General features: G+C 42.2%; 1 protein-coding gene across 2 annotated transcripts; it reads left to right on the plus strand.

The window, feature by feature from the left end:
• The first annotated feature begins 698 nt into the window (after window positions 1-698).
• On the plus strand, window positions 699-24,394 carry LOC131103508 (ubiquitin carboxyl-terminal hydrolase 22). Of its 2 annotated transcripts, XM_058049835.2 has the most exons (14): window positions 699-1,192; window positions 1,762-1,794; window positions 13,455-13,587; window positions 14,481-14,594; window positions 15,057-15,158; window positions 16,330-16,496; window positions 17,298-17,457; window positions 18,835-18,943; window positions 19,946-20,104; window positions 20,770-20,896; window positions 21,222-21,313; window positions 21,770-21,832; window positions 21,910-22,059; window positions 23,384-24,394. In XM_058049835.2, exons 1-14 carry the CDS (start codon window positions 1,073-1,075, stop codon window positions 23,424-23,426), a joined length of 1,572 nt encoding a protein of 523 aa, XP_057905818.2. In that variant the 5' UTR covers window positions 699-1,072; the 3' UTR covers window positions 23,427-24,394. The 2 variants fall into 2 exon arrangements, with proteins under 2 accessions (XP_057905818.2, XP_057905819.2); XM_058049836.2 differs by lacking the exon at window positions 1,762-1,794.

Consider the following 24,394-nt stretch of genomic DNA (forward strand, 5'->3'; position numbering starts at 1 on the left):
CAAGACTCACATTGAAGCGTTAATACCTGCAAGTGTGCTGCCTCCAAGTGGCAGCAAGCAAATCCAACACCCTTTATTGCTAAATATACAAATATACAATACCTGCTTAACATGTAAATGTTTGTTTTATTGTTAAAAAAAAGTAGAAACGATTACTACACACCACTACAGACACTACATACTACCGTCCTTTGAAAAGGACATTGCATTAAACAAATGAATACATTTAGATAATTTATTTAGACAATTATTTATTATATTTTAAAACATAATTCAACTTTCTTTTTATCAGGAGACGAAATCACGCTGTTATGCTCTATAGCCACAAGATGGCAGTCTTCAATTGTTTTTTCGCAATTTGAGTAAATCAAAAGCAAGGATGATGTTTGTTAATACGTACAGCAGTTTGTCTATCACATAAACTTAATTTGCAACGATAGCATGAAACTGATAAGTAACATTTAATAACACACGTACTTTTAAATACGTGTTTTTACATTATGTTTTCTGAATGTTGTGGTTGGTTGAACGTTATATTCCAGATTAGCCTGATTGGGTGGTGTTTTTTTTATCCTTGCTCCAACCGTGGCTGGAGTTCAAACGCCACTCGTTCGGTAGGCCTTGCAGTACAAAACAAGCGTCCTCAAATGTGCGTGGTGACGTCACGACCGCTTTCCACCAATCAGGGCTCACGCTGGACGGGCATTGTGAAGCAGTAGTTGAAGCGTTAGCAAGCTAAGTGGAGAAAGAAAGCTAACTAATGGTGAGAGTGGAAGTGTTGGCTAAACGCTCATGGATCAAAAGCAACTGTCAACACAGCAACGGGAACAGACATTAAACCACCTCCATGACTCCATGAACATGTTTGCAGGGTGTTAATGAAGAGACGGTGGCTTGTCAGATGCCCGAGGAGCATTTTTTTTTTGGATACTACATCCCAAACGGAAACCATTTCTGGACAGAGTTAGTTGGAGCTAGCTAGCTAGCGTCTTAAGTCAAACCAATCAATCAGGAGACTTTTACGTTGTCACCTACAACAAAAACCCCAAACAACCCGAATGTTTTGTCTGTCATGAGTCCGGCCGGGTGCTCCCATGTGAACGGTTATAAGGTGGATAACTGGAAACAAAACCTCCGCGTCATATACCAATGCTTTGTTTGGAGTGGTACTGCTGAGACCAGGAGACGCAAGGTAACAAAAACACACCGCAACTGTTCACTATGGAAAGTGTTGGCGTGCTTTTGAGAGGGGGGCCGCGGGGAGTGTAAATGATGCCCCCCAACATTGAAGCACAATCCCTGCACCGTGCTCCACAAACAAACGTCGCTAACGGTGCTCGCCGGTCAGTAAAGCTTGAAAGGACCTAACCTGGGTGATGTGTGCTGACTTGGGTGCATTTTGCTTTGAGCGTTCAAACAACGCATCATTATTATCACCATCAAGGCCTTTACACCCCCTTAGTTAGTTACACAGCTCATGTTAGCATAGGAGGCTAAAACTCCACAATTAAACAAGAGTTGCTACTTGTGGGCTAGCATAATAACATCAAATGGACCCATTGCGTCTTTACTGCATGCATGCATTGGCTTTCTTTGCCACCCACCCATCCATCCATCCATCCATCCATCCATCCGTGTGTCTGGATGTTTAACATGGCACCACTTGCTTATTAGTTCCCTCCATTTCTTTGCTTATGTTCAGCTTTCATGTTTTTCCTAATTTTAAGTGTCAAACATTTGTATTTTGTTGTGATAAAATAGGTTCTTCAGAGTGATGCAGAATGGACAGAGCTGGTGAGTTGATGCTTATCCTCCTCTCCTCCTCCTCCTCCTCTCTTCCTCCCCTCATTCCTTTTGCATTGGTAGTTTTAATGAAATGATACAGGAATTTGCTTGCTTTCTTACTCTCTTTCTCTCTTTCATACCTATACCTGTGTACCTCATGGTCATTTCCTGTAACGGTTGCAACACTGGCTAACTTTTATGTAAATGATGTAACACAAGGAATACAGCTGTTCCGTGCAATGGTAGAGAAAGGGAGTTTACCATGTGGGGGCGTGCTGATGGATGCGGTATGTACACTACAGTATGTAGTGTTGTGGCCACAACATTGGGAACACCTCCAATACACTAATTTTTGATTGACATTGTCCACAGACATATTGTATCAGGAGGAGTCCGTTGCTTAGTTTGAATGATCACTGTCCGTTTCAGAGTAGAAGATCCTTTTCACATGTTCAAGGATAACATCGTCGCCGGCGTTGATCATTATCTCTCCATTTGACCACGTGTAGTTTGACTTGACTTTTTACTTTCATATTCTTTGACGCCGTGGCATCAGAAGAGTGTGCCTCATGCTTGGGGGGGACATAATAAAGGGGAAAAATAGTAGCCAACGTAGCAATGCATGTTTGGTTACATTGGACTCCAGCGTCTATATAAGATAAGATATGCCGTTATTCGTCCCTCAGTGGGGAAATTTGCATTGTACAGCAGCAAGAGTACAGAATCAGTTGAGCAGTACAAAATACACAATATAGAAAAATAAACAATATAAACAACCCAAGTATTAACAAAATCAACAGTTTTACCCAGAGTTATACACAAATACAGTATGCAGATAATATGAAACGAGATGAGATATATGACCAGTCTATACACTGAGATCTTGCTAGTGACTCAATATTAGGCATTATAGAAATACTTCACATAGAACATAATATATTGCATTTAGAGCCTAAGAGTGTATAAGTACAGATGTACCTAGTGAGATGTGCTGAAAGAAAAGGGAAGCAGCAAACGTCGCCAAATCAGCAAATGCAGCTAAATGTTGTCGGCCGTGTTATGATATCATCATACTTGTTTATTACAGTTTCTTAGGAAAATCAGTAATAAAGATTACTTAGCAACGCTGAAGTTACATCCGGTGTTAATAAATCTGTGTTGTCCGACTGTCTGTGAAGCAGTGAACACCTCACGCTGAGTGTTTGTATGAATCGGGTGCTACACATGCGCGGGTACGGCTACATTGGTTGATATTCTTTTGCCGTGGTTGCATATGAAATCTAACAGTATCGGAATTGTATCTCGAAAAAGCACGTCTCGGTGCATCCCTATTTTAACGCCGTCATCCCTACCGAGGAAAGGTTATTAGATTATCTGAAGAGGTTTGTCATGTTTGCAATGTACGGTCCACAAATCTGCAAAGTGCCGCCGTAGCACAGCCCTTGGTTGGAAATATGCCCCTTGTTTTTCAACGGGTGAGTGACGCTGTGCTCCACTACTCCACCGGTATTAATAATTGATATTTATTGTGAATGGGAATGCCAGTGGAGGGCTCGCATGAATATTCACAAGGTGGTGGTTATTTATTGTGCGTGTGCCCCTGCATATAGAGAGCTAAAGAAGGATGCGGCTGGAAGGACTCCACCAGGAAGGCATCTGTCACGTTCTCCAGGCCCCGACTTCTATAGGAATATACTGTCGCTTCCATGAAAGGGCGGGGAGGGGGTACATTTGATGTTGCTCCATTTTTTTTTTTTTTGCGTTTTTTTGATGAATTGATGATCAGAGGAGCGAGCCCCTTGCCTTTTTCCCTCCCCCTCAGCCTTTGCTTCTGATGGAAGAGAAATAATTGTCCCAATGTTGCCAGGAATTGATCCAATTTTAACCAAGACACTTCATTGCGACACTCCCTTCTCTCACATTTCTGGCACGGGGGCTGTCACGGCGAAGCTGATTGCTTTGCCACATCAGTTCAGTTGCTTCTTCCGCCGCTCATCATCAGCATATATTGTAGCATCAAGTTCCCTCACAGCATTGATTGTTCCTCTCCCACGTGTCTTTATTGCAAGATTAGCCAGTCAAAAGAACCCACGAGAGAGACAATCTTTTTTCCAATTTGGCGTCATGGCGATAAGCTAAGCTTCATGTTCTCTGGTTTTTCCCCCTCATCCGACTACCTCGTAGATTAGCCTATTTCTTGTATACAACACATTATTTATTGCAATACTGTGCTTGTGTTATCTTAAGATATGAAAGGAATGTGTTTTGAGCCTCATTGGCCAGTGTTAAAGGGAAACTCCACTTTTTTCAGAATTTTCGGAACATTTTTCTCGTTTCTGTGTGCTCTATATATAGAATATAAAAAGTTTAAAAAATGCAGCTAATTCAAGCACGTAATGGGACACACCTATTCTACCTACAACGCCATCCACTTACGAAAGCATCCAAGGATTTATGGTTTTATATCCATGCTGTCATTATGAGTACCAGGCACGTTCATGATAACATGACATATTTTGGTCATGTGTGTGAGAGCCGGTGTGGTGCGGCAAGGTGTCACTATGCCAGTAAAGTAGTTCTTGGGCGTAACAGTGTTAATAACAATAATAATAATTGCAATGTCGTTGTAACCTTAGCAGGCTTTATAGGTGGTATAGGTGTGTCCCGTTACGTGCATTCTTAGCTGCTTCTTATATAATTTTGTATTTTTTATTTTTTATTTTTTATTTTTTATTTTTTATTTTTTATTTTTTATTTTTTATTTTTTATTTTTTATTTTTTATTTTTTATTTTTTATTTTTTATTTTGTATTTTTTATTTTTTATTTTTTATTTTTGCATTTTTTTAAACCAAACGTCAACAGCAATACAAACACACTCAAAACAAAAAGAGGGCACTGGACATACACAGCACACAATTTGTTTTTTTTTTTAGCTGTTTTTATATCTTTAGAACCCACGGAAAAGACAAAGACCTGTGCTCGGTCTCACTGAAGGATTGTGGATGACAGGGGCAAAATTCCCCCAAAAAGTATACTTTCTCTTTAAACATTGCTGCCTTTGAGGGAGAGGCACCTCATGAAAAATGCAAAAACTGTTGTTCTAGATAAAGATGTAGTTGAAGTTCATCACTGTGGCACATGTGCCTTGGATCTGCTGTCAGCTTCCCATCCGCCGACAAGTTCTCTTTTGATTGATTCCTCCTCCTCTCCCACTGGGTCACATCTCCTCTTAGCCTCTCATCCAGCTGGCCTCTCTCATCCGACTGGCCAGGAGACACCAGAGAAGCAACACTCCTTAGCTAGCATGCTGTTTGGTGGTGGCCAGAGTCACCCAGGGATCCCCTTTGTATTACCATCTGGCTAATGAGCTGTCAATCACTCTCCAAGGTCCGGCTAGGACCAAACCCGAGAGGCAATCAATCTCCCCTCGTGTGGACACTCAATTATTCTCTTTTGTTAAAATACGGGACCCCAGGTGCCATCTTTGGTTTGGAAATGGGTCTTTGTCCTTGTAGAAAAGACAAAACGTAAAAGTGAAGCGGTGGAAAATAGAAAGATCGATGGAAGAATGTCAGATCATTAATGATCTGGATTTGCTTGCTATAAAATAAATATTAAAGCTGTCAAATGATTACAGTCTTTCAAATGAGTTAAATATGATTAATCACAGGTCATGTGGTTAGCGCGCAGACCTCACAGCTAGAAGACCAAGGTTCAATTCCAACCTTGGCCATCTCTGTGTGGAGTTTGCATGTTCTCCCCGTGCATGCATGGGTTTTCTCCGGGTACTCCGGTTTCCTCCCACATTCCAAAAACATGCTAGGTTAATTGGCGACTCCAAATTGTCCATAGGTATGAATGTGAGTGTGAATGGTTGTTTGTCTATATGTGCCCTGTGATTGGCTGGCGACCAGTCCAGGGTGTACCCCGCCTTTCGCCTGAAGACAGCTGGGATAGGCTCCAGCAGCCCCTGCGACTATTGTGAGGATAAGCGATAGAAAATGAATGAATGAATGTAACTTAAACCAAGCTGCACGGTGACCGAGTGGTTAGTGCCTCACAGCTAGAAGACCCGAGTTCAATTCCACCCTCAGCCATCTCGGGGTAGTCCGGTTTCCTCCCACATTCCAAAAACATGCTAAGTTAATTGGTGACTCCAAATTGTCCATAGGTATGAATGTGAGTGTGAATGGTTGTTTGTCTATACAGTGAAGAAAATAAGTATTTGAACACCCTGCTATTTTGCTATTTCTCCCACTTAGAAATCATGGAGGGGTCTGAAATTTTCATCGTAGGTGCATGTCCACTGTGAGAGAGATAAACTAAAAAGAAAAATCCAGAAATCACAATGCATGATTTTTTAACAATTTATTTGTGTGATACAGCTGCTAATAAGTATTTGAACACCTGAGAAGATGAATGTTAATATTTGGTACAGTAGCCTTTGTTTGCTATTACAGAGGTCAAACGTTTCCTGTAGTTTTTCACCAGGTTTGCACACACTGCAGGAGGGATCTTGGCCCACTCCTCCACACAGATCTTCTCTAGATCAGTCAGGTTTCTGGGCTGTCGCTGAGAAACACGGAGTTTGAGCTCCCTCCAAAGATTTTCGATTGGGTTCAGGTCTGGAGACTGGCTGGGCCATGCTAGAACCTTGATATGCTTCTTACGGAGCCACTCCTTGGTTTTCCTGGCTGTGTGCTTCGGGTCGTTGTCGTGTTGGAAGACCCAGCCACGACCCATCTTCAATGCTCTGACAGAGGGAAGGAGGTTGTTCCCCAAAATCTCACAATACACGGCCCCAGTCATCCTCTCTTTAATGCAGTGCACTCGTCCTGTCCCATGTGCAGAAAAACACCCCCAAAGCATGATGCTACCACCCCCATGCTTCACAGTAGGGATGGTGTTCTTCGGATTGTACTCTTCATTCTTCTTCCTCCAAACACGCTTATTGGAATTATGACCAAAAAGTTCTATTTTGGTCTCATCTGACCATAAAACTTTCTCCCATGACTCCTCTGTATCATCCAAATGGTCATATGCAAACTTAAGACGGGCCTTGACATGTGCTGGTTTAAGCAGGGGAACCTTTCGTGCCATGCATGATTTCACATCATGACGTCTTAGTGTATTACCTACAGTAACCTTGGAAACGGTGGTCCCAGCTCTTTTCAGGTCATTGACCAAGTCCTGTCGTGTAGTTCTGGGCTGATTCCTCACCTTTCTTAGAATCATTGAGACCCCACGAGGTGATATCTTGCATGGGGCTCCACTCCGATTGAGATTGACCGTCATGTTTAGCTTCTTCCATTTTCTAATGATAGCTCCAACAGTGGACCTTTTTTCACCAAGCTGCTTGGTAATTGCTCCGTAGCCCTTTCCAGCCTTGTGGAGGTGTACAATTTTGTCTCTGGTGTCTTTGGACAGCTCTTTGGTCTTCGCCATGTTAAAAGTTAAAGTCTTACTGATTGTATGGGGTGGACAGGTGTCTTTATGCAGCTAACGACCTCAAACAGGTGCATCTGATTCAGGATGATACATGGAGTGCAGGTGGACTTCTAATGGGCAGACTAACAGGTCTTTCAGGGTCAGAATTCTAGATGATACACAGGTGTTCAAATACTTATTTGCAGCTGTATCACACAAATAAATTGTTAAAAAATCATGCATTGTGATTTCTGGATTTTTCTTTTTAGTTTATCTCTCTCACAGTGGACATGCACCTACGATGAAAATTTCAGACCCCTCCATGATTTCTAAGTGGGAGAAATAGCAAAATAGCAGGGTGTTCAAATACTTATTTTCTTCACTGTATGTGCCTTGTGATTGGCTGGCCACCAGTCCAGGGTGTACCCCGCCTCTCACCCGAAGACAGCTGGGTTAGGCTCCAGCACCCCCTGCGACCCTCGTGAAAAAGCGGTAGAAAATGAATGAATGATTAATCACCAACTGAAGTTATCTCACATTTATCGTGGTTAATTGGTTCCAGAACCGAGTATGATAAGCGAATTTTCCAGGAGGCAGGACCTGTTTATCTTACAACTTTTCTCGAAATGACCCATTTCCACGTGTGAGAAAAGCGCAGGTATGCAGCATTTTTTGTCCTGACTTCACGTTTCACAGTCACAAGGATGCGTTTAGGTACCGAAACATGGTACCGTTTATTCTTAGGTGAATCGGTACTCGATATTCGGGAGGCAGCACCTAGTTCTTATAGCAATGTTGGCCACACAGTCAGAAGATCTGGAAGATCTGGGTTTGAATCTCTGTTGGACATCTCTGTGTGATTGAATTGTACCCATCCCTGGCTATACCCAATCAACCCATACGTCCACGTGGAGTAGGACCTGGATCTATCAGGTCAGCATGCCTGTACGAGTTTGAACATCTTAATGTTGTTTAAGCGGACCCATCTGTGCTGAAATGTAAGCCCAGCTTTTCGTACCTGCTTGGGAATGGTTTCTTTGGTATTTTTATGCCGCATTAGTTAACCTGAATTGCATTAATACAGGCTGGTACTCTTGTACAGTCGGTCAGTCTTTTTTTCTTTTAATGAGCTAGTCAGACCGGTTTATTAGCGGTTATAGTCGGAATAGGCACACACTACATGGGTGATGGGTACAATAATGGCAAAAATACAGTACTTCATGTTTTCGTCAACAAATGAGCTTCCCTGGCTCTTTATGTGCATAGGCTGTTAAAGTGAAGCCCTCGTACGTTATCTCTAGCTGTCTATTTTTATGCACTTGTGCGTTTTTATGCATATGTGTTGCATCGTTGTTAATTTGGGTATGCGCATGTATGCCGAGAATGATGTGCCAGCTCACGCGGGTGTGAGTCACCGCTCTCATATATCCGCGGCCCGGCGCTGTATTGACTTTATCCTCCCCTCCCCAGTCTGTTCTTTGCGGCAGAAGAAGTGTGCACTGTTGAGCGAGTAGACCTTTGTCCACATCATTATAGCTGTTGTGTCCTCCTCTTCGTCTCTTCCGCGAATCTGTAGCCTGCTATACGGTGTGGCCTGGCTTTGACTGCAGATGACCGAAATACTGATGCAACAGCTTTTGACTTTGATTGATTTGAATACATTTGATCTTTTCACCCAGGTAGTTCCCGGCATTTTTTGTACATACGTACCTCCATCAGTCAGCAGCTTTTTCCTCGAGCGGATCATTTCACTGGACATCGGCCAAAAGAATGCCTCAAAGACCGTGTTGCAGATGGAAGATGCAGTGTAGCGCATTGCAAACATGAGCCAGAACTACCTGTCTGACAGTTGTTCCTGTCATCTGAGCCACCGGCTGATCAATAGCTCCTCTCAAGGAACATTAGACGCTCATGGTGAAGAAAGACCCAGAGAAATACACAAGACAGGGACAAGAGATGACTCAAAATTGGGGGTGTCACAAGATCTCACAAGATTAAAACGGGACAGGATTTCTTAAAAAAAGTCTTATGGGCATTTGGCCTGGAAGGATAATAAATAAATTAATTTATATTAATTATATATATATAAATTCGATTATTATATTATATAAAATAATATATATAAATATTTTTTTTTAATTATTATATAAATTCATTTATATAAATAAATTAATAAATTAATCACGAGACGAAAAATAACATTACTTTGAACAAATTCGACTTACTGGCTCGTTCAAGTCTCAATTTGTTCATTATTAATATTCCCTCCCATACAGGGGCTGTGGTATCTTTTTTCCTTCTCATTTCTGGTACATTACCCTGCGTTGCTCCTAATGAGGCTTCCTTGCTGCACTGTGTGTGTGTATGTGTAATGTAAGCTGCCCCGCCTCTCTCCACAGATACAAAGTATAACTGACGAGGTCTCACTCCATTGTTCTATGGAAAGGTTCTGAGTGAAGGGGGGGCGGTGCTGGAGCCTATCCCAGCTGTCTTCGGGCGAGAGGCGGGGTACACCACGGACTGGTGGCCAGCCAATCACAGGGCACATATAGACAAACAACCATTCACACTCACATTCATACCTATGGACAATTTGGAGTCACCAATTAACCTAGCATGCAGGTTGTAGGAATAATTTTACTTTATTTTAGTTTTATTGTGTACGAGACAGATTTTTGTACTTTGTATGGAAAATGTTGTAATAGAATTATTCCTGTTTTGCCCCCCCCCAAGTGCACATTCATTCATTTTCTACCGCTTATCCTCATGAGGGTCGTCGGGGTGCTGGAGCCTATCCCAGCTATCTTCGGGCGAGAGGCGGGGTACACCCTGGACTGGTGGCCAGCCAATCACAGGGCACATATAGACAAACAACCATTCACACTCACATTCATACCTATGGACAATTTGGAGTCGCCAATTAACCTAGCATGTTTTTGGAATAATGTGGGAGAAAACCCATGCATGTATGGGGAGAACATGTAAACTCCACACAGAGATGGCCGAGGGTGGAATTGAACTCAGGTCTTCTAGCTGTGAGGCCTTCATGCTAATCACTCGTCCACCGTGCAGCCCACATGGCTTATCGCAAGACTTTTTTTTCTGAACAAGATTGCACCCTTACTTTATATCCAAAGGAATTCTGGAACATTCACTGGTTTGTTTCCTCCAGAGCACAGCAGCATACTTTGGTTAACACGCTACTTATCTTTGAGTTGGTAATTGGTGTGAAAAGCTTGCAAAGTGCCGATTATCTTGGCAGTCTGTACTTGTTGGATATTCCCCACATTAGCTGTGCTTCATTGCCGTTGCCCATCCTTCCCAAACCGGTCCCAGCTGGCTGGCAAACAGTACAATATCAAATAAAAACTCAGCTTAGCGTCGGCTAGGCCGAGTATCCTCTGTAGCGCAGTGTCATCACTATTTAGCCCACACCCCACCAAGGCTCAGTCAACACACCAACTGTGTGAGTTTTGCTGTGCCCGTCATGACGGGCAGCGCGTTATGGAAATGACGCGGGCTGACTTCATGCGCTAAATGCCGCGATACAAGCCAAAGAACAAGCGAAGGATGCGTCTTAAATATACTCTGCCCACTGCTCTTATAGATATGCGCTGGACTGTTCTTTTTTACACACCCACCCACTTGCGCACAATTTCCAATTTCCAATCCGCCCACTCGCACAGATGAGCCATTCCTGCACACCGCTCCATCGTTGCTATTCGTGTTTTAATGCATTCTTTATGTTCAGGGCTACACAAAACCCGACATGTTTATTCCTCGCGACAGAAAATGTATTTAAAAAATCAAATGCATACTTAAAAATACCCTCTTAAAAATCTTCACCGTTTCATATTTCGAAGATCAACAACAACAGGTTCAATAAGCTCACAATAAGCTGTTGTAGTCGTAACCCACGCTAAGCTGACGTGGTCCATGTCTGAATTATTATCATATTTTTACAGACGTTTTTTCAGAAGCTGACATTTATTTTTGTACCTGAACTAGCAGGGCAGTGAATGCCGCATTGTGAATTTGCGCGGATAGCTTAAATGGTCTTAAAATTCAGCAGTGTCGTGAAGCTGTAGCATGTAGCATGTAGCATGCACTTGGTAGTATGCACTAGGTCAGGGGTGTAATGAGGGTCACATACAGAAAATGAAGGAACCCAAAACAAAACACCAACATCGTATCTCTAGTATAGATGACAAAGTGTAATATCTGATAATATATCTGCGCTATATATGAATTTTCTTCCTCATGTTTATTCTGACAAACCTCCATCTTCCTCTTTGGGTCTTCAATGTTGCATTTTGTGTTCCCATTCCTCACACTTTTTGTCTACTTTGTTGCATACATGTCCTCCCAGGGTGAAGGAAGTGAAACCGACTCGTTTTTTTTTTTTTTTTCTTCGACGACAATAATAACGGTCATTGTTGGGGCCTGGTGTCAGTATACGGTGTATCATCTCTGCTGTCAAACCGTAGCGAAAAGCAGACAATACAGTGTGGGGTTGTGGAGTTGGTGTCCATTAGCTTATGCTGCGCTGCGTAGGCGTGTGAGTCTGTGTTATGATCTAGTTTCTTTTACACTGTGCACCAGAAAGTGAAACCTTGTCAAACTACTGCAAAGATCACTTTTCTTCTTCTTCTTTCTTTTTCTTCTTCTTCCATGGCTGCTGTTATGATTCAGGCTTTGCTTCCTCAAAGCAGCAATGCACCCAGCTATAAAGTAGATCCCCCGCAATGGCAATTTTATAACTGATAATGGTAATGGTAATGGTTTGATTTCATTTGAACATGCATCAGATTACAATTGAGTGCATCCCATAATAAATTCACAGTTCCACATGTCCAAAAGGAGTAGGAAGAAGCAAAGCTTATTAAATCCTACCCCTCCATCTGGTACTTTTACAATCAGTAACTGTTACATTTGTTCACTTCCTGCTTTCCATAATACAGTTTAAGTTTTTTTTATAATGACCATACAATGACATAATGGGTACCATAGTAAGTGTCAATATAGTGATATATATAGCATAGCATCATGACTGGTTCAAGACTCTTCATCCTTGTATTTAGCAAACATCAACTGCTTGTATTGTTTCTTGAATTGGCTCATCGTTGTGCATTGTTTGAGTTCCTTACTCAATCCATTCCGTAGTTTGATTCCACATACTGAAATGCTATGGCTTTTTAACGTAGTCCTAATATATAAGGGTTTCAAATTTAGTTCTTCCCTGGGATCATATTTCTCCTCTCTTGTAGAGAAGTGTTGGATGACATTTTTAGCTAATTGGTTATTTTTAGCCTTATGCATTATTTTAGATGTTTGAAGATTAACTGCAAGTTTAAGTATTTGTGATTTTAGAAATAAGGAGTTAGTATGTTCTCTGTAGGCGGCATTATGAATTATCCTTACCGACCTTTTTTGCAGTACATTTAGTGAGTGAACATTGCTTTTATAGTTATTAGCCCATATTTCCACACAATAAGTAAGAGTAATAAAGAGTGTGGAGTGATTTCTGAGTTTTGCTTTGTTCAATCCTGAAATATTTCTGGCCACCTTATGTTGTATATTTGTAATATGAGGTTTCCAGCTCATATTTTCATCCATTGTGAGCCCCTATTAGGATATTACTTGCATATGAAAGGAAAACTGCACATTTTTTTAAATTTTGCCCATCATATATTGACTAGTGCAAATTATAATCACAAAATCAATCAAATCAATTGAATTTTTGGCTAATCTTATTATTAGACTCAAAAACAAGTTTGATGCATTGTGGTCTTTGTGGACCATGCATTTTGTCTCGTGGTCGTCCATGTTTTTTTTTTTTGGTTACATTCCAAAACTGGTCAGATCCGTAGACCAGAGGTCACGTTTGAAGCTTGTTCCTCAAGCCCGTCTGTCCTCCTCCTGCCCCACTCGTCTTATGACTACCATGCGTTAAAATCCCATCCTGCCTCGCTTGTGCCCACTAGGTGAGAGCGGAAATATGTTGTGTCTCAGCTGCATCTGGGTTTTGGACTCGGCCCGAGTCATCTTCAGTCTGTCAGGGCTAACTATACAACTGCGATTCAAAAGGAAGGCGGGCGGCCGCGCTCGCTTAAGGCTATTATGGCTCATGTCTTCACGTCCCGGATAGTGCCGTCCTGTCCTATCCTGCCCCCCGAACCCCCCCCATGTCCCTAACCCAAACCTTTTCCCCCCTTCCTTCTTGTGTGTTTCCTTTTCCCAGGCCAAGTCCTGTATCTGTCACATGTGTGGCGCCCATCTGAACAGACTCCACTCTTGTCTCTACTGCGTCTTTTTCGGCTGTTTTACCAAGAAGCACATCCACGAGCACGCCAAAAACAAGAGACACAATCTAGGTAAGCCACGCTCCATCTCGACATTCCCGTCAATCAAACAGTCACACGCGGACGTGTCGGCCATTATTGTGGCTGATGGATTACAGTCTTTTTCTCCGGTCATTTCTCCTGAGTAGACGGGAAGCCAAGCCACTCTCCGACCGCAGCGCATTACCCTTTCAGATTGGAACCCCTCAACCGGCAGCCTTTTAAGCCCCCCCCCACACACCCCCAACCCTCCTCTCTTGTCACTTTACGTTCCAAATCCAAATTTCCTTTTGACGAACGGGAAGCGTGAAAGACTCAAAACCGCAATTACATGCACGAACCGGTTGCACATCTTGAGCTTTGTGTTTTCCCAAAAAACGTGAATATGTCTGAGTAGACTAAAAATAGGTTGTCACGGCAACATCGCCGGGAGTATTACTGCTGCAGAGTTTGAACGCCGTGCAGGCTGGCTTGTTATAGCTGGAAAGCCAGGTGACAACAGGAGGCACCTATTCTATTTGGATGGAAATATTGTGCTGTGTGGGACATTCAGGCCTGGAGAAAGAACAACAAATTGTAGTTCCAGATGAAATCCGTTCCCAAAATGCTTTTTTTCCCAGTTTCAATCATTTAAAAATTAAATTTGTAGCACTTTTTACCAGCTTAGACTGTGTACTTTTGGGATAGTAAATAAAATGCTTCAAAAATGCTTCCATTTATTGGTTAGTGGCGGTCCGCCGGGGAAATACTTCCCCACATGAACCTTCCTTCTCCGTCACATTTCTGTAAGATTCCTTGTTTAACAGTAATTTGCGTTTTTATTGGCCAATTTCTCTATTCCGTCACCTTTTGAAATCATAGGCCTCCAAGCAAAGACCCCAAGCCCTTTTGTGTTTAACAATCTCTTTTCTCCTCCCTTCTTCCAGCTATAGACTTATTATACGGCGGAATATATTGTTTTGTGTGTCAAGACTACATATACGACAAAGAAATGGAGCAGATTGCCAAAGAGGAACAGAGGAAAGCCTGGAAGTTGCAAGGTATAAAGATCATATAATATTTTCTCTCACAGAGAGAAATGAATTGTTGTATTATGAGAATGAAGTTGTTTTTTTTAATGAGTGAATGTCAAAATTCTCATACAAACAAATCATAGTCAAACAGCCTCTGTTTCTCACAATACAAAAAAAAGTTGAAATTGTATGAAATACAAATTTATATTTTTTATAAATATAATATATAATTATATAATTATAATTGTATCTATAATATATAATTATTATTCTTTATATATAATATCTTTTATAATATATAATATATATTTATAATATATAATTATAATTTGATATATAATATATAGTTATAATATATATTATATAATATATAATTATAATGTATAATTATAATTTTATAAATATAATATATAATATATTTTTTGGTCATTTCAGTGAGGCCCACTTTGACAGCATCTCATTTTTTCCTTTCTCCTCGTGTGTCCTCAGGCATCGGTGAGAAATACACAACGTGGGAGCCCACCAAGCGGGAACTAGAATTATTACGACACAATCCAAAGCGGAGGAAAATCACGACAAACTGTACCATAGGTGGGCCACTTTAGCTTCTAATGTTGCTCCTCGCCATTCGTCCGTGATTCAAGCCTTTTGAGGCTGTGGGGTTTACGTGTGCATGCACACCAAGACCAGTCTAAACAACTTAGTGCCTTGCTGAGCACCGTCTTCCGCCCCCACCGCCCAGCCCTCCCTCAATAAAAAGAGGCCAAACCTCGCTCGGTTGGATTGGCCCCAAAACCTTGGTGTGTCTCACCTGCTCGATTGGCCGTGACGGGAAAACTGAAGCTCGCTAAATGAATCCATTCACATCCTTGGCTTCTCCTCCAGGATTCCCACAGTTCAGCTGGCTGAGACTTGCTGCAACACGACTGTATTTTCTTACATTTCCAGCTTTAAAAAAAACAACACTCGGCTCCTATTACTAGCACTAGGCTTCCACACAAATCATGTCGATTGCACCTAAACTCCACACTTATCTATCTCCATATGTTGTTTGTTCACACTGGAATTATAGGGAAAAATGCCATATTTAGGAGTGTAAACAACATGGGAGAAAATCCTGGTTTGCGCGTCTGCAGCTTCATTTTGGGTTATTGTGGTTGAAAAATGTGCATATATGTTATGTATTTTGCCCTAAATGAAGTATTTTGAAACATATCAATGGCTAAATGTTGTACAAAAATGAATTTAAGGCATTCAGAAGACATGGTTCATTCATTTTCTACCGCTTATCCTCAAGAGGGTTGCAGGGGGGTGTTGGAGCCTATCCCAGCTGTCTTTGGGCGAGAGGCGGTGTACACCCTGGACTGGTGGCCAGCCAATCACAGGGCACTTATAGTCAAACAACCATTCACACTCACATTCATACCTATGGACAATTTGGAGTCGCCAATTAACCTGATGTCACTTCCTGTCCCGCTCAGCTCCTGTACCACCAAAGCACATTAGTCTTGTGTTCTCTTATATTTACTATATTGGGTAATAGACATGTAAAAGTGACTATAGGGGTGTTATGTCATGTGTAGAGGGCTCTACTGCTAAAAAAAAGTGTTATAAATCATACTGTGTGTTTGTTTGTTTAGCAAAGCAGCTTTTTGGAAAGGATGAAACAACATCCCTGGAGGTAATGGACTGGCTGTGTTTTCACCCTAAGTCCTCACGTCCTTGTCTGCTCTCTCGTCTTGTGCCCCCCTTTGTCGTGCAGGTTTACGAGGTTTAATAAATCTGGGCAACACTTGTTTCATGAACTGCATCGTCCAGGCCCTCACGCACACGCCGCTGTTGCGAGACTTCTTCCTCTCCGACAGACACAAATGCGAGATGCAATCCAACTCCTGTCTGGTGTGCGAGATGTCACAGCTCTTTCAGGAGGTACGGCAAATGAAGCTGAACTGACTAATTATGCAGCATGTACTGTACATCCCAAAGTTTAGTTTTTATTTATTTATTTTTTTTTGCTGCGCCATAAGTCATTGACTCTGCAGGTTATGCAATGGCCGCTTGTTCTGCTCCCACACTGCCTCGTTTTTATTTTTTTTTCCCTCTCACACTCTCTCACTTTCCCGTATATATGGGCTCGCAGATGGCAAGTGGCGCGAGAATGATTTGAGTCATCGCCACACACACACACACTCCACAACTCACACATACGCATCCCTGCCTTGTCTCACTTGGCTGAGCCGTAATCACTCACATCCATCATCACCCAGGGAGGCAGAACTCTTGATTGAGTATTGAACTGTGCCCGTGACACAAAACACAGGCTCATTCACACCTTTAAGAGCAAGCAAAAAAAAAAAGAATCCTCCTTTTTTTTTTGGGCACTTCACACATCTTTCCGACACACTTATCCTGTCCCAAATTTTACCTCGCTCACCTCTTAACACACCTGCGTAGTGTCAGACCAGCAGACGTCTCCTGGCTGAGAGCGCGGCGCCGTTCGGAAATCCCATCTTTGAACAGCTGCCTTCTCCATCATCAGCCTCCTTTTAACTAGAATACATTTGAAAAAAAACAACAGCAGCAAAAATGTTCGGAAATGTAGGAAATATTAGGAAAAAGTTTCAATGTGACTATAATAAAGTCAAAATAAAAGTACCCGCATGGACAAGACGCCCTCGGTCCTCTCCATTGTTTTGTCAATCACACCCCTTCGTCTTCTTCCTCCGTCAGTTCTACTCGGGCCACCGGTCGCCTCACATTCCCTTCCGACTGCTGCACCTGGTATGGACTCACGCACGCCACCTTGCCGGCTACGAGCAGCAGGACGCCCACGAGTTCCTCATCGCGGCGCTGGACGTTCTCCATAGGCACTGCAAAGGGGACACCATCAGTAAGTCGACTTCCGCACTGATAGCATCCTGCTATCTATGGATGGGTTTTACTTGGATGCACAGGCTGAGCGGACGAATTTGGAACCCCCAAAATAACATAAATAGATGATAGTTGCATTATACAGTATTCAATTAATATGGGGGGGGGGATACGTTACCTGCTTTGTTTTTTAATGAACCCACGGCACATTGGAAAAATAAAATTGGACTAAAAAACAGCCAAAAAAATAAAATAAAGAATCCAACAACAGCCAAATTGGAAAATGTTACAATTTTACAAGAATTACAAAGTCAAAATATTGAGAGGAAAAAAATGTATGCTAACTAGAAAGTGTCATATTTTTTCAAGTAAAATGTAGTAATGTAAAATATATATAAACACAAGTTTAGTAGAATATATTAGAATATGGGCGGCACGGCGGTCGAGTGGTTAGCGCACAGACTTCACAGCTCGGAGACCAGGGTTCAATTCCACCCTCGGCCATCTCTGTGTGGAGTTTGCATGATCTCCCCGCGCATGCGTGGGTTTTCTCCGGGTACTCCGGTTTCCTCCCACATTCCAAAAACATGCTAGGTTAATTGGCGACTCCAAATTGTCCATAGGTATGAATGTGAGTGTGAACTAAAAAGTGTCATATTTTTTCAAGAAAAATGTAGTAATATAAAATATATATAAACACAAGTTTAGTAGAATTAATGTGAGTGTGAATGGTTGTTTGTTGTTTGGTTGTTTGTCTATATGTGCCCTGTGATTGGCTGGCGACCAGTCCAGGGTGTACCCCGCCTCTCGCCCAAAGACAGCTGGGATAGGCTCCAGCACCCCCCACGACCCTCGTCAGGAAAAGCGGTAGAAAATGAATGAATGAATGAATATTAGAATATATTATGTACAATATTGAAAAATAGATTCTATATATATATATATATGCGACACACAGCTGCAGATATCTGCTGGAGACGACTGTTTCTTAAAGAGACAAATTGCCTCACGTCTGCAGCTCCTGTTGTGTTGCAAATAGTCCCTTTCAATAATAATAAGATATTTGAGAAGTTTGATTTCAACAGCTTCTCAAATTCTGGTCACCTCTTGTCATTGCGGGGTGATGGTGGGACCCCCAGCCAAACCAGTTGACAATAACTGGTTTACATAATATCAAAGTGGCTCTTGCATGTACATGTGTACCGAGGCAACCATGTGAAGAATGGGCTTGGAGCATGGCCTTTCGCCATTGGCTGTCCATAGTTAGTCAGGAAGCCTGACATGGGTTCTCCTCAGGCTATCAGGACAGTGAGAAAGCGACGCTAAGGAGCCTGTATGTGTTATCCGTGTGTGAGCGTGTGCATTGATGCCAGGTATTTTTGACCGTGCTCTCCAGGAGACAACGACAACGGGAAGAAGGCCAATAATCCAAACCACTGTAACTGCATCATTGACCAAATCTTCACCGGGGGGCTCCAGTCGGACGTTACCTGTCAGGTTTGCCAGTAAGTGTGAAGCGGCGAGGAGAGATAACACACACTCCATCACAACAAACGTTTATTGATTCATCTCCTAACCCCCCCTCCCACCCCCTCCACATCACCAGCTGCCCCGTGTCCTTCCCTTTATACGTGAGGGCCTGGTCCCTAAAGACTTGGCTCTGGTGTGGTTGTGGTGGTGGGGGGGTTGTCTAGACAGCAGCTCTACTCAAGCGTTGGTTGCCTCCCCCAGAGCCGCTCTGTCACATTAACACCAGCACGCTGCACTGAACTGCAAAAGCACCTCAGCCGCACCCAGCTCCCTCGCTCTCAACTGCTGATGCGGATCTACTGGGTGGGGGGGGGTACACACTTTTGTGTTATGTCCCCCGCCAGCATTATCATTAAAAAAAATCTCATCAGATATACCCGGGTCATTGTAGAGTGGATTATTTGACTGCTAGAGGTAAAAAAAAAAAGGTGCCTTTGGTTGTTTTTGCGCATGAGCACTGCTCTTCCTTGTTTACTTCAGTGGCCACCTGCTGGTTGCTGTCGGTATTACTGCGCCATGACTCATCTCATCATTGCACAGCCATAAAGCGTATTACTGCAAGCCCTTTGCATGCAACATACAGTACATAGACACATTTGGATATTTTTATATATTTTTTATTATTATCATTTGTCCAAATATATCCGTTTTACGCTGCATGCTGTTTATGTCGGACGCCAGCTGTAGTCTGTCACCGTCATTGGCTTTTTACGACACCACTATATTGCAAATGGAGGGCCATAATATCAAGCAGTAATGTATTCAGCACCCGGCCTGCTCAAACAAAAAAAAACACCACGCCGCGTTGGGTTCAAGCGGTTACCGCTCATGTCATCATTCTCTCATCAGGCCCTCGTAATAATGCGCCAACGTAGCCCAGCACACCCGTAACTGCACGCTATACTCCTCCACCCGTATAATGTCAGCCATATAACTCATGTGGTCCTCGCTCTCGTGCTTCTCTCTCTCGTCTCCAGTGGTGTTTCCACGACGATAGACCCCTTCTGGGACATCAGTTTGGACCTGCCCGGCTCATCTACGCCTTTCTGGCCCCTCAGCCCCGGAGGGGATGGCGGCACGGTGAATGGGGAGAGCCACCAGTCAGGGTCCACGACGCTCACAGACTGCCTGCGCAGGTACACTTTCATACCAAGCCGCCAAAAATACATTTTGTAGGTCAAACTTGTGTTCTTTTTTTTGCTAGTACGCATGTGACATGTGTCTTAAATTGTGTACTTCATGGTCTTTAAAAGTTTGAAATTGAACCTGCTGAAACCTGTAGAAAACCTGAATTCACAGCGGTTCAAAAAGCTTTTGAAAACATGAAAAACAAGCAATTATGAATCTGAGAGAAGATGGAAGATGAATCAGAACCGTTACACAGCATTGGTCTTAGCCAGTCCAACCATTTGATATGTCCAATACTTCGTTAGGGCACTTTATTATCTCCTCATCTCCTTTGCTTGCCTCCTTCGTCGCCCGAATTTCTATCACCCGTGCGCTCTCCACCTCTCACTCACGCCATTGCTCCTCCTCTTCCTTTGCCATTCTCTCTATTTGACTTTTTCCCTCCTCTCTTGCTGCAGCTCCTCACACACACACACACACACCCTTTCGTCGCTGCAGCAAACTATTAAAGCTACAGGGCTGGTCGGCGCTGTTGCCATGGTGATAGAGGTGTTGGCAACGCCAGCGAGGCCGTGGCTTAGGGGATGCACCAAAATCTCCTGCAGGGGGAGAATCGAATGCAAGCAGAACCCTCTTCTTAACCCCCTCCCCCCCTTTTTTTTTTTTTTTGCAGGTTTACGCGGCCGGAGCACCTCGGAAGCAGTGCCAAGATCAAGTGTGGCGGTTGCCATAGTTATCAGGAGTCCACCAAACAGCTGACGATGAAGAAGCTGCCCATTGTAGCGTGTTTCCATCTCAAAGTGAGTCAGGCATCAATGTCATTCCCGACCCTGCCGATTGGACGCCGCGCGTCTTTTTCAAGTCCATTTCTTGGCGAACCATTGGCAGAGCACCACCATGTTTTATTTATTGCACAATATCGGACGCTCATTATATATTTATGCTATTCAGAGGAACAGACAGTCCAAAAAAGATGCTCTTTGAATAAATGCGGGTGTGTTCCTATTATCTTCTCATGAAAAAGGCAGCGGAACACAGATTTAAAAACATGCTGTGCTGTATTGAAACCATTTTTTTTTTTCGATACCCCCCCCCCAACCCTGTTCTCCCTCCGACCATCTCCAGCGGTTCGAGCACTCTGCCAAACTGCGGAGGAAGATCACAACGTACGTTTCCTTCCCTCTAGAATTGGACATGACGCCCTTCATGGCATCCAGGTGGGACTCGTCACACCCCCACCCACGCTCGTTTATTAATTAATGCAATACATTCACATCAAATATGCACGTCACATGTCACATATGGAATAGTGTGTTTGAGATCAATCCGAGTATTTACCAAAAATGTTCTACATTTTTACATATTTTTTTTATATGATGAAAATATGATTAGATTTAACTCATGACCATCTTGAAATAATTCAATATTGAATACATCTTGAGCGATATTTTCGTGTGTCTAATATTGTGGCGCGTGCACGAGTGTCAGTGGCGCGTGCACCGGCGCAGCCCCACCCCTGCACGGGAGCGTTCATTCATCTGTTTGGAGGACACTCGAAAAGAGGCTCGTGCGCCACGCCGTCACACACTTTACACAATCCTGACATCTAGCGGCAGTTCCACAGCACTGCGGCACGTGACGCCTAAAAAGCAAACCTCTCCTGTCTCCCCCAGCAAAGAAAGCAGAATGAACGGCCAGTATCAGCAGACAGCTGACGTCTTAAACAACGACAATAAGTGAGTAGGAGTCAGATGGGGGCTTTTATCTGCGCGTAGGAGCAAGTGAGAGATGTAATCTGTTTTACTGGTTTCAGGTATTCCTTGTTTGCCGTGGTCAACCACCAGGGCACGCTAGAGAGCGGCCACTACACCAGCTTCATCCGCCAGCACAAGGACCAGTGGTTCAAATGTGACGACGCCATCATCACCAAGGCCAGCATTAAGGATGTACTTGATAGTGAAGGGTGAGTCTGCCTTCTGGATCTTGGAGTCTTACTGGCTTATCAAAAGCCAAACAAACCGCAAAACACACTTCTGAATAGTAGTAGTGGTTCATTTCCATATGAAATAATCATAATTAATCATGAAATTGTCAATTCATGGGGAAATATCTCAAAGCATATTTAACATTGATTGAAACAAATGAGTTAAATTGTCTATTAATTACGAAAAAAACTCATATTTAACCAATTTATGAATATTATATATTAAGGATGTACTTGATAGTGGAGGGTGAGTCTGCCTTCTGGATCCTGTAGTCTTACTTTGCCGGGCATTTTTCTTATCAAACAAACCACAAAACACACTTCTGAATAGTAGTAGTAGATCATTTCCACATGAAATAATTAATCATAATTAATCATGAAATAGTCAATTCATGGGGAAATATCTGAAAGTATATTTAACATTGATTGAAACAAATATGTTAAATTGTCTATTAATTACGGAATAAGTCATATTTAACCAATGTTCATTTCCAGATGACATAATTAATCATAATTAATCATGAAATTGTCAATTCATTCTTAAAGTATATTTAACATTGATTGAAACAAATGTGTTAAATTGTCTATTAATTACAAAATAAGTCATATTTAACCAATGTTCATTTCCATATTAAATAGTTAATCATAATTAATCATGAAATTGTCAATTCGTGGGGAAATATCTCATAGCATATTTAACATTGAAACAAATGTGTTAAATTGTCTATTAATTATGAAATAAGTCATATTTAACCAATGTTCATTTCCATATGAAATAATTAATCATAATTAATCATGAAATTGTCGATTAATGGGGAAATATCTCACAGCATATTTAACATTGACTGAAACAAATGTGTTAAATTGTCTATTAATTACGAAATAAGTCATATTTAACCAATGTTCATGTCCATATTAAATAATTAATCATAATTAATCATGAAATTGTCGATTCATGGGGAAATATCTCAAAGCATATTTAACATTGATTGAAACAAATGTGTTAAATTGTCTATTAATTACGAAATAAGAAATATTTAACCAATTTATTAACATTATATTTAATATTTATTGTATATATATTACATATTAAATTTATTATATTTATATAATATATATTATGAATAATATATTGATGTCATGGATGACTGTCTATCATGTCCCTTTGAAGTATTTAACAACATATGACATGTCATGGATCGCATCTTGATAAACGCCACGGCGGTGTGGGGTGGGGTGGGGGGGGGGTTATGTTGACACACACTCATCAATGTCAATCCCCTGTTTCCGCCCCCAACTGCAGGTATCTCTTATTCTACCATAAACAGTTCCTGGAGTACGAGTAGCTCCGCCCCCCCGCCCCCCTCCGCCTTGGTGACCACTGACCATGAAGAACCACTGAGGGGGTGGGGGGAAAGGGGGGAAAGGGGACACACAAACCTACCTGAAGTACGTGACTGACTCAGCCAGGCTGCCCCCCCTGCTGCTGCTGCTGTTTGGGGGGGGGTGACACACAAAATGGCATAAAACTAAGACATAATGGCATGGTGTGATGTCACACAACCTTTTCAACGACAACAACCAGAAAAAAAAAAGCACTGAGTTCCTTCTTGGCATCTACTTGACAAAACTGAATGAAGAGGAGGACGGAAGAAGCCCCGCCTCCTTTATCCCCCCTGCTTTTTGCTGCAGGGGGCGGAGTCCACGGGCACATCTGGGTTGTTAAGAAGTTCAGTATTCTGACACCCGCCCCACCCCCAACCCTTCCCTATCAAACACCCCCCTCCCCTCACCCCCCATGGTGCTCTCGTCTCAACTGACCAAGCATTTAACTCTGGAGGTCGTCATTATGCATTACGGGAAAGCAAAAAAAAAAAGAAAAAAGAATGAAATCAGTGTATTAAGAACTTTGCAAGAGCATTTTTATGGATATGGAGTATCACATGGATGGATTTTTTTATTTTTTATTTTTGGAAGACAGGGCGGCAGCCAAGAGACGCCTGTTGCTAAGGGAAACGCTACCATGGAAACCAAACCCATCATTTACTGTTTCCATTCTTTTTTGTGTGGTTGAGGGCAGGGATTATCTACCTTTTTAGCACTCATGGACATTTTTTTTTATTATTATTTGAGGATTTGTTTACTACTTTTTAAGTTTTTTTTTTTTTTTTTTTTTTAATTTTCAGTACAGTCATGTCTCTCGCTGTCCTGTTACTGGAAATTGTTTTTTGGACGTATTATACTTTCATTCTTGTGGAATTGTTGGTATATAATGATGGTGCTGATTAAAAAGGAAGCTGTCAGTGGACCGTAA

The sequence above is a fragment of the Doryrhamphus excisus genome, linkage group LG16, assembly GCF_037039965.1.
Source record: "Doryrhamphus excisus strain RoL-2023G ecotype Guam linkage group LG16, RoL_Dexc_Guam_v1.1, whole genome shotgun sequence".
Taxonomy (NCBI): Eukaryota; Metazoa; Chordata; class Actinopteri; order Syngnathiformes; family Syngnathidae; genus Doryrhamphus; species Doryrhamphus excisus.